This window comes from Penaeus vannamei, chromosome 7 (genome assembly GCF_042767895.1).
Source record: "Penaeus vannamei isolate JL-2024 chromosome 7, ASM4276789v1, whole genome shotgun sequence".
Taxonomy (NCBI): Eukaryota; Metazoa; Arthropoda; class Malacostraca; order Decapoda; family Penaeidae; genus Penaeus; species Penaeus vannamei.
Window position 1 is genome coordinate 46,395,393 of NC_091555.1, and position 10,000 is coordinate 46,405,392.

At 44.3% G+C, this 10,000-nt stretch overlaps 1 protein-coding gene across 2 annotated transcripts in view; it reads left to right on the forward strand.

Moving 5' to 3' along the window:
- Positions 1 to 9,224, forward strand: part of LOC113814286 (uncharacterized) — a 265,556-nt gene extending 256,332 nt beyond the window's left edge. Inside the window, exons 4-7 of one of the 2 annotated variants that reach the window (XM_027366326.2) lie at positions 3,010 to 3,171; positions 4,264 to 4,377; positions 5,957 to 6,068; positions 6,795 to 9,224. In XM_027366326.2, the coding sequence (XP_027222127.2) occupies positions 3,010 to 3,171; positions 4,264 to 4,377; positions 5,957 to 6,068; positions 6,795 to 7,372 (966 nt within the window). In that variant the 3' untranslated portion in view covers positions 7,373 to 9,224. The remainder of the gene's footprint in view (positions 1 to 3,009; positions 3,172 to 4,263; positions 4,378 to 5,956; positions 6,069 to 6,794) is intronic. The other variant, XM_070123832.1, reaches the window with a different exon arrangement.
- The last annotated feature ends 776 nt before the right edge of the window (positions 9,225 to 10,000 follow it).

The following is a 10,000-nucleotide window of genomic DNA, read 5'->3' on the forward strand; positions in this document are numbered from 1 at the left end:
ATTTTTATTCTTTTCACAAAGGGTGGAGGAAATCGGAGGAGGCATTGTCAAGAGGTCATTCTTAACGACGGCTGACCTTGAATAACCTTGGGCCGTTTTTTATGGAGGAGCTCGAAACTACTGCGTCAAATTTACACGCACGCACTTACTCACTCACACGCGCGCGCACACACACACACACACTCAAGACCCTTCACACACACACACACACACACACACACACTCAGGGCTCTTTATACACACACATACACACTCAGGGCTCTTTATACATACACACTAACACACACACACACACACTCAGGACCCTTTACACACACACACGCACACACAAGACCCTTCACACACACACACACACACTCAGGACCCTTTACGCACACATACACACAAACACACACACACACCCAGGGCACTTCTCATGGTACATATGGTCTCCCTTTGCTCCTCACATTGCACCTGACATATGTGTCATCTCGTCTGTCACTCCTACAAGACACAGATACGAAGCTCAGATTCAATAAATCTTTATAGACATTGACATATTAATGTAGCTCTGAACACTTCATAAGTAATGGAGAGTTTAGACATGTTCTGACGTTCCCTGGGGTGTGATACGCAAGACATGTATCAGTGGAAGCACACATTATGAATTTTATAAAAGATGACAGAAGGTGTGTGTTGACTCTCGCAATAACAGTCATGGTGATCCATCTTAATGCTGGTACACAGGGTCGAACCCAGCTGGCATAAGAAGAAATTAAATAAACAGTGCTAAGGATTAAATGTATTAGGCTAGCACCGACCGAGCCAGCGAGCACAAGAAAATAAGTAAACAGTGGGGATAGGCAAACGGAGAAATGTGATCGCGAAGAATGTAGAAATTAGAAATGTTTCCCCGCCATTCAGCGTCTGAGGGATTCCGGTGTTCGGATGCGTAGGTGGTGGCTTCGGGTGGTTGGACGCGTTCGTTTTCCGGTGCTTTTGCAGTCTTTTTTTTTTCTTTTTCTTTTTTCTTTCACTTTCTCTATTTATTTATTTTTCGTTCTCTTTCTCTCTCTCTCTCTCTCTCTCTCTCTCTCTCTCTCTCTCTCTTTCTCTCTCTCTCTCTCTCTCTCTCTCTCTCTCTCTCTCTCTCTCTCTCTCTCTCTCTCTCTCTCTCTCGCTCCATCCCTCGCTCCATCCCTCTCCCTCCCCTCTCCCTCCCCCCTCTCTCTCCTCTCCCTCTCCCTCTCCCTCCCCTTCTCCCTCTCTCTCTCTCCTTTACTCCCTCTTTCCTTTACTCCGTCCCTCCTTCCTTATATCTATCTATCTAGCTATCTATCTATCTTTCTGTCTACCCATGTATCTACATTTCCTTCTTCCTTTTCTACTCTAAATCTTCTTTTCTTTCATTTCTAATTCTTCGAGGAGAAAAGGGATGTTCTTAGAAGCCACGTGGTTCAGCTTAAGGTTAGCTGCCATATAATTGTCATTGTTTGTCTTAGTCTACTTTTTCTTCTTCTTTTTCTTTTCTTTTTTTCTTTTTACATCTTCAAAGGTCAAAGTGCGGCATTTCCTCAGCAAGATATTTCCTTTTAATCAGATGGGAATTAATTTTAAAAAATCTCTTTGTCTGCATCACTTTTTTTTTCTTTCTTTCTTTCATGCTCTACATCCCCTTTAACATATCTTCTTTCACATCCATTTATTACGAGATATTCTTATCAGTTCATTAAAGTATTTCCCTTTATTTTATCTTCATTTTCTTCTTTTTATTTCTCCCTCTCATTCTTTGTTCCTGCTCTCCACCCTTCTTCACACGCCTCTATGACGCGATGCCCTTATCAAACCTTTTAATTATTCCCCCTTTATTATCTTCTTTTCATTTTTTCTCTCTTTCATTCTTTCTTCCTGCTCTCCACGCCTTTATCTCGTTTATTCTCTCTTCCTGCTCTCCACCCTCCTTCACAAGCCTCCACGACATCATGTCCTTATCAATCCATCTAATTATTTTCCTTTTTCCTCTCGTTTATTCTCTCTTCCTGCTCTCCACCCTCCTTCACAAGCCTCCACGACACCATGTCCTTATCAAACCATATAATTATATCCACCTTTATCTCGTTTATTCTCTCTTCCTGCTCTCCACCCTCCTTCACAAGCCTCCACGACACCATGTCCTTATCAAACCATATAATTATCTTCCCTTTTATCTCGTTTATTCTCTCTTCCTGCTCTCCGCCCTCCTTCACAAGCCTCCACGACACCATGTCTTTATCAATCCATATAATTATTTCCCCCTTTATCTCGTTTATTCTCTCTTCCTGCTCTCCACCCTCCTTCACAAGCCTCCACGACACCATGTCCTTATCAAACCATATACTTATTTCCCCCTTTATCTCGTTTATTCTCTCTTCCTGCTCTCCACCCTCCTTCACACGCCTCCACGACACCATGTCCTTATCAAACCATATACTTATTTCCCTCTTTATCTCGTTTATTCTCTCTTCCTGCTCTCCACCCTCATTCACAAGCCTCCACGACACCATGTCCTTATCAAACCATATACTTATTTCCCTCTTTATCTTGTTTATTCTCTCTTCCTGCTCTCCACCCTCCTTCACACGCCTCCACGACACCATGTCTTTATCAATCAATTTAATTATCTTCCTTTTTCTCGTTTATTCTCTCTTCCTGCTCTCCTCCCTCCTTCACACGCCTCCACGACACCATGTCCTTGTCAATCCATATACTTATTTCCTCCTTTATCTCGTTTATTCTCTCTTCCTGCTCTCCACCCTCCTTCACAAGCCTCCACGACACCATGTCCTTATCAATCCATTTAATTATCTTCCCTTTTATCTCGTTTATTCTCTCTTCCTGCTCTCCACCCTCCTTCACACGCCTCCACGACACCATGTCCTTATCAAACCATATAATTATATCCACCTTTATCTCGTTTATTTTCTCTTCCTGCTCTCCACCCTCCTTCATTATCAATCCATCTAATTATTTTCCCTTTTCCTCCCTCCACAGTTCAAGGGATGCACCAAGGCGTTTTCGCGGCTGGAGAACCTCAAGATCCACCTCAGAAGCCATACAGGAGAAAGGCCCTATATTTGCGGCTATCCTCACTGCATGAAAGCCTTCTCGAACTCCTCAGATCGCGCCAAACACCAGCGGACCCACGTGGATGCTGTAAGTCCTCGGGTGTATATGATTTGTCTGAAAAAAGCTTTTTTTTTGGATTATGCTAATTACGGTTCGCGCTTCCGGTCTGCAGAGTTTGTAGAATGAGTTAACTTTTTTTTTTTTTTTTTAATTGTTGTATGAGATAACTTTTTTTTTTTTTTTGGAAGTTCACGCTTTGCCGCTTTTAATGGGTGACATGTGAGAGTTGTGTTAATTTTATTATGCGCTTTTGTGTCAGAGTGCTCGGCTCTGACACACTGTGTAGGGTAAACAAAATGTTGAAAGTTTTAGCTTTTAAAATATTTGGTGTTGAACATATCTGCTTTTAGACAATGTATTTCATTTTAGAGATTTATTGTACTCCAAGTCTCATTTTATTTTCCTCTTCCTCTGTCATTCATATTTCTGTAAATAAAAAAAAATCACTCGGATTATCACAATGTCTTCCATCCAACTTCCCTTAAGAATTGTTCAAAAGTAAATCCAGGAAGATTTAATCTCACACGCAAGAGGGCGAGAGACACGCATCATGGGGTCGGTAACTCGAGTAGTTATGACAAGATAACAAACAAGAAAAACCTGGGCGCATCCTGCTCCTCCTCCTCTCTGCGCCCGAAACAACTCACGCCCATCTCACTGTCACTGTCACTGGCACTGTCACTGTCTCTGTCAATGTTATTGTCACTGCTACTGTCACTAGCATTGTCAACGTCATTGTCACTGTCGCTGTCATTGCCAGTCACTATCACTCAGTGTCAATGTCATTGTCACTACCACTATCACTGTCAGTCACTATCTCTGTCAATATCATTGTCATTGCCACTATCTCTGTCAATATCATTGCCATAGCCACTATCTCTGTCAATATCATTGTCATAGCCACTATCTCTGTCAATATCATTGTCATTGCCACTATGTCAATATCATTGTCATCGCCACTATCTCTGTCAATACCATTGTCATTGCCACCAACACTGCCACTGTCACCGCTAGTCAATAACATTACCACTGCCACAACCCTTGCCACTGTCACCGCTTCTGCCGCTTCCACTTCCACTGGCACTGGCACTGACCCGCCCCCTTCTCGCCCACTCGCAGAAGCCGTACGTGTGCTCCGTCCCCGGCTGCAAGAAGCGCTACACGGACCCTTCCTCCCTCAGAAAACACGTCAAGAACCACTCGGCGAAGGAGCAGGCGCTGGCGAAGAGAAAGGTGAGGGGGAGCTCTTGTTCGGGTGACCTGGGTGCTGTGTGTGTGTGTGTGTGTGTGTTTGCTTGTTGGAGTGTGTGTGTTTGCTTGTTGGAGAGTGTGTGTGTGTGTGTGGGTGTGGGTGTGTGTTTGCTTGTTTGAGTGTGTGTGTGTTTGCTTGTTGGAGAGTGTGTGTGTGGGTGTGTGTGTGTGTGTGCTGTGTGTGTGTATGTGTGTGTGTGGGTGTGTGGGTGTGTGCTGTGTGTGTGTGAATGAGTGAGTGAATGTGTGTGTGTGTTTGCTTGTTGGAGTGTGTGTGTGTGTGTGAATGAGTGAGTGAATGTGTGTGTGTGTTTGCTTGTTGGAGTGTGTGTGTGTGTGTGTGAGTGAATGTGTGTTTGTTTGTTGGAGTATGTGTGTGAGTGAGTGAGGGAAAATATGTGTTTGTTGAAGTGTGTGAGTTTGTCTGTGTTTTTGTGCGAGCGCATGTATACGTTCATGTGTTATATACGTCTGTGTTTATGCGTACCAACAACTTTAAAAAAAATAATCCTATTCAAAATGTCACCCTGAAACCCTTCCCACGAGAGTTCACGCGTTCCCCTCCCTGAGTTCACGCGTTCCCCTCCCTGAGTTCACGCGTTCCCCTCCCTGAGTTCACGCGTTCCCTTCCCTGAGTTCACGCGTTCCCCTCCCTGAGTTCACGCGTTCCCCTCCCTGAGTTCACGCGTTCCCCTCCCTGAGTTCACGCGTTCCCCTCCCTGAGTTCACGCGTTCCCCTCCCTGAGTTCACGCGTTCCCCTCCCTGAGTTCACGCGTTCCCCTCCCTGAGTTCACGCGTTCCCCTCCCTGAGTTCACTTATTCCCCACCCTGAGTTCACGCGTTCCCCACCCTGAGTTCACGCGTTTCCCTCCCTGAGTTCACGCGTTCCCCTCCCTGAGTTCACGCGTTCCCCACCCTGAGTTCACGCGTTCCCCTCCCTGAGTTCACGCGTTCCCCTCCCTGAGTTCACGCGTTCCCCACCCTGAGTTCACGCGTTCCCCTCCCTGAGTTCACGCGTTCCCCTCCCTGAGTTCACGCGTTCCCCTCCCTGAGTTCACGCGTTCCCCACCCTGAGTTCACGCGTTCCCCTCCCTGAGTTCACGCGTTCCACTCCCTGAGTTCACGCGTTCCCCTCCCTGAGTTCACGCGTTCCCCTCCCTGATTTCACGCGTTCCCCACCCTGAGTTCACGCGTTCCCCACCCTGAGTTCACGCGTTCCCCTCCCTGATTTCACGCGTTCCCCTCCCTGAGTTCACGCGTTCCCCTCCCTGAGTTCACGCGTTCCCCTCCCTGAGTACACGCGTTCCCCTCCCTGAGTTCACGCGTTCCCCTCCCTGAGTTCACGCGTTCCCCTCCCTGAGTTCACTTATTCCCCACCCTGAGTTCACGCGTTCCCCTCCCTGAGTTCACTTATTCCCCTCCCTGAGTTCACGCGTTCCCCTCCCTGAGTTCACGCGTTCCCCTCCCTGAGTTCACGCGTTCCCCTCCCTGAGTTCACGCGTTCCCTTACCTGAGTTCACGCGTTCCCCTCCCTGAGTTCACGCGTTCCCCTACCCTCAGATGCGTTCCGGCGACGACGACTACCGGGGGTCCTCGCCAGGCTGCATCATGCCCGGGATGGCGCTGGACTCGGACGCGCCCCTCATGGAGCACGACGCCTTCCAGCACAGCGGTGAGTCTACAACCGCCCCCTTTCGCCCTGTCCGATTTTTTTACCATTTGGAATACTTTAATAGCTGTTCAGAGTCAAAATTCAGCAAATGGATAATGTCATGATATAAGATTTAGCTAATTGATGTTAGGATAAATGATTTAAAAATGTAGGGTAATAATACTTTATTAGCTGTTCAGAGTCAAAATTCAGCAATTGGATAATGTAATGATATAATATCTAGCTAATTGATGTTAGGATAAATGATTTAAAAATGTAGGGTAATAATACTTTATTAGCTGTTCAGAGTCAAAATTCAGCAAATGGATAATAATATAAGATTTAGCTAATTGATGTTAGGATAAATGATTTAAAAATGTAGGGTAATAATACTTTATTAGCTGTTCAAAATTCAGCAAATGGATAATGTAATGATATAAAATTTAGCTAATTGATGTTAGGATAAATGAATGAAAAATGTAGGGTAATATACTTTATTATTTATTTACTATAGGGTAATAATACTTTATTAGCTGTTCAGAGTCAAAATTCAGCAAATGGATAATGTAATGATGTAAGATTTAGCTAATTGATGTTAGGATAAATGAATTAAAAATGTAGGGTAATAAAAAAGGAATATTTAGCTCATGGATCTGGAGCCGTGTGTGCTCTGAGATCCCAAGCGTCGAGGCGGCCTCACAGCGCCGAGTGTTGACCAAGGTTGTGACTCCTTCGTGTTCCTCCCAGACAGTGTCGTCCCCGAGTGCGGGTCCCAAGGATGTGGTGCGCTTCAGTCTCCGGTGCCACGTGCTCTCCCGCAGGCCCTCGGGGGAGAGCTCCCAGATGGCACTCGGATTGCCGGAGACTTTAGTGCCCGAGTTCTCCCAGGAGGACCTCGACGCGTGGGTCAGCATCTTCTGAGCTACCCGCAGCAGCAGCAGCAGGCGGAGATGGTGGGCGGCGACATGGTCATGTACGGACGAGAGCCTCAGCTTCCGCAGCAGATGCAGGGCAAGATCGTGGTGGCCGGGGAGGCGCCGCAGATGATGTACGGGCAGCACTCGCCGCCGCCGACGCAGCAGCAGCAGCAGATGCTCCAGGGGACCGAGGGCTCGCAGCACGTGTACGACTCCCCCCCGCCCCCCTACTGCCAGGCCTACCCCGTGTCCCAGGGCGCCACCGCCTCCCCCAGCCTCCCCCACTATTCCATGATCACGTCCCCCGCCGCCCTTCCCTCCTACCAGCCGCCCATTTACACGCACCAGCAGCCTGCGTTGCATCTCAATCAACAGCTCTCTCCGTATTCGACGCAACAGGGGACTTGAACCACGAGTCCCGCCTCGGTGTCGATGCTCTGCCGGCGGGGTAACTCTGAAACAGTTATCTTGCTGCCCTCAGAACCGGGAGAAACGAGGCCAAGGGTCGAATCCGCTTACCCATGACATTCGCGACTGCTCTTCGGCCCAATAAACTCTGCCAGCGGAAGGGAAAAGCGTCTGGATGTTTTGTTTACTGGCGCGCCTCGCACACGTGATGCCTTAGACCTAGACCATCGATTTGGGGGGGTAAATTATTACCTTTTTGTACACAAATGACGTGAAATGACAGTTGGGTTACGCTACTTGAAGTAACACAGTATTTTTCTTCTTTTTTTTTGTCTCTTTCCCATTGATATCTTAGTCGCCAGACACTCAAAACACTCGAAGTAAAACTCGTAACGGCGAGTCCTCCGCCTTGGGTCTTGTCTAAGGAACGTGGTGCTACTCTGATGTGTTTTTTTGAAATTGTTTATTCAATTCTCAACGACGGCAACTTGTGGTTGTAAATGCAGCGTTTGTGAGATAATCATTATCGAATTATTAGCACATGCAGTGAGTTCGGTTGGGTCTTCAGCCAAAGAAATTTCAAGTGGTTTTCTAAATCCCGAAATAAATATTAGCTGATTTGAATTAGTATGTGTGTGCGTATGTGTGTGTGACGTAAATAAATAATGTGCCCAACAAATAACTAAAATGGAGCAGCAGGATTTATATACAAGCCACTTGAAGTCAATCTGAAGAGTAGATAATTGGCGGCTCTATTCTATGCTGACTTCCTGACGCGCAAATAGAAATATTGGTCGCCTTTTTGTCATAATTACAAAACGAAAATATATGCAAGGTTTCTGTACTTAAGTAAGAGAAAAAAAAATGTCTTCCACAGCGGTGCTATGTGCAATAGTTTAGAATATTTCCTATTTTAGACGAAAATCTATTCATTTTCAGGTCGCTTATCCAGCCAAAACTTGCCTTTTATGTCTTTTTTTTAAATATAAATCAGCGTTATAGGAATCGTGACAGACCACTCTCAAAGTAGACAGCTTTTCTTGTCACAAAGGTTTGGTTTTGGGCCCAATTTGGGAACATGCAATGACACAGGGAAGGGAAGTGTGGCTTAGCGAAGGCAAACCACGTTTGTTGTGAATGCTGAAGAGTATGGTGGACATACAACTGACATTAACACGTCACATACCTTTTTCTCGATATTTTTTTTGTGTGTGTGACGGGAAGGATATACACAGGTGCAATATTGTGCAGTTTTCCCCTTTTAATAAACTACGATTTGCCTTTGCTAAGACACTTTCCCCTCTTGTGCTCTCAGATAGTCAATGTTTAGTATTATTCTTCTAATGTGTACATAGAGTACAAATGTTCTTTTTTGTGTAAACATCATGTATATGTTTAGTGTTTAAGTATTATGATTACAAGATTATTTATTATTTATATAATGTGCCGTGATACATTAAGGGGTCAGAAGTGTAAAGGTTGTTGTATTTATGTTCTGTGAAAGTCTTTGTTGTCTTGAAACTCACAGAAAACAATAAGAAATATATAAATGGAACCAATAAGCTCTCACATGCTTAAAGAATGTCTATCATTACGTATCTATTTACGTACTTTCCCGGCTTTATCATCGCTATCCCTTCGTCTCCATATTTTTCTTGATTTTTCCCGCCTTTTCTTCTCTTCGTCATACAAGGTTCCAAAAAACTCATCAGTGCTTTCATTAGGATTAGATTTTTTTGTTCAACTCATTCATTACGTGGCCAGTGACTTTTAGATTATTTTTGTAAATGTGGTGATGTTTGTTGTAATAGATAGGCTTTTTGTGATAATGAATTAAACAGTTGGATTAATACGCACAGTGTTTTATTGACAAATATCTCGCTTTGAGAAATTATCTTAATTTAGACACAAATAAAGTCCAGTGAAGCTGAAATTGATATTAATTAGGGGTATAATTTTATGGTAAGGATTATATTCACAATATGACTGATCCGAGTATAATATGTTGAAGATCACTGGATTAATAAGAAAACAGATTTTCAAACTAATTGTTCTTCTTTAAAGATATATACAACGCAATAACAAGTTTAAGCTGCTTAGGTAAAATAACACAAAAGGTTGTTTTTCTCCAGTTGACTAAAAATAGCAACAAAAACAATGATAACGAGGACGATTTGTTTTTGTTTTTTTGTTTTTTAGTCAATATAGATAGATACCAGAGATAATAATGATAACAATGTAAAGAATGATTTTTTTTTAATGCTGATAATATCGGTTAATGATAATGATTCTATATTAAAGTACTGTTGCACTAGCACTTTTTCCGTCTTTTTTTGGGTCTTTTTTTCAATAATTGTCAACTTTTTGAGGCTCGTACCTACGCGGGTTGAGAGAACAATTGCGGAAGTCACATTAAACGACAATATCATTATACGTCACTTTAAACGACGATATCATGATACGCCTTCCTTTTCAATTCATTTTTTGCATACCCGCCATTTCTGATATCCCAGAGGCAACGATTCCGACTACTATCGACGAGAAATTCCTCAGAAGGGCGTGTCCAGACAGGAAAATAAGCACGATCTGTGATGATATCGAAACTGGGAGAGGAATGGCGCGCAACTG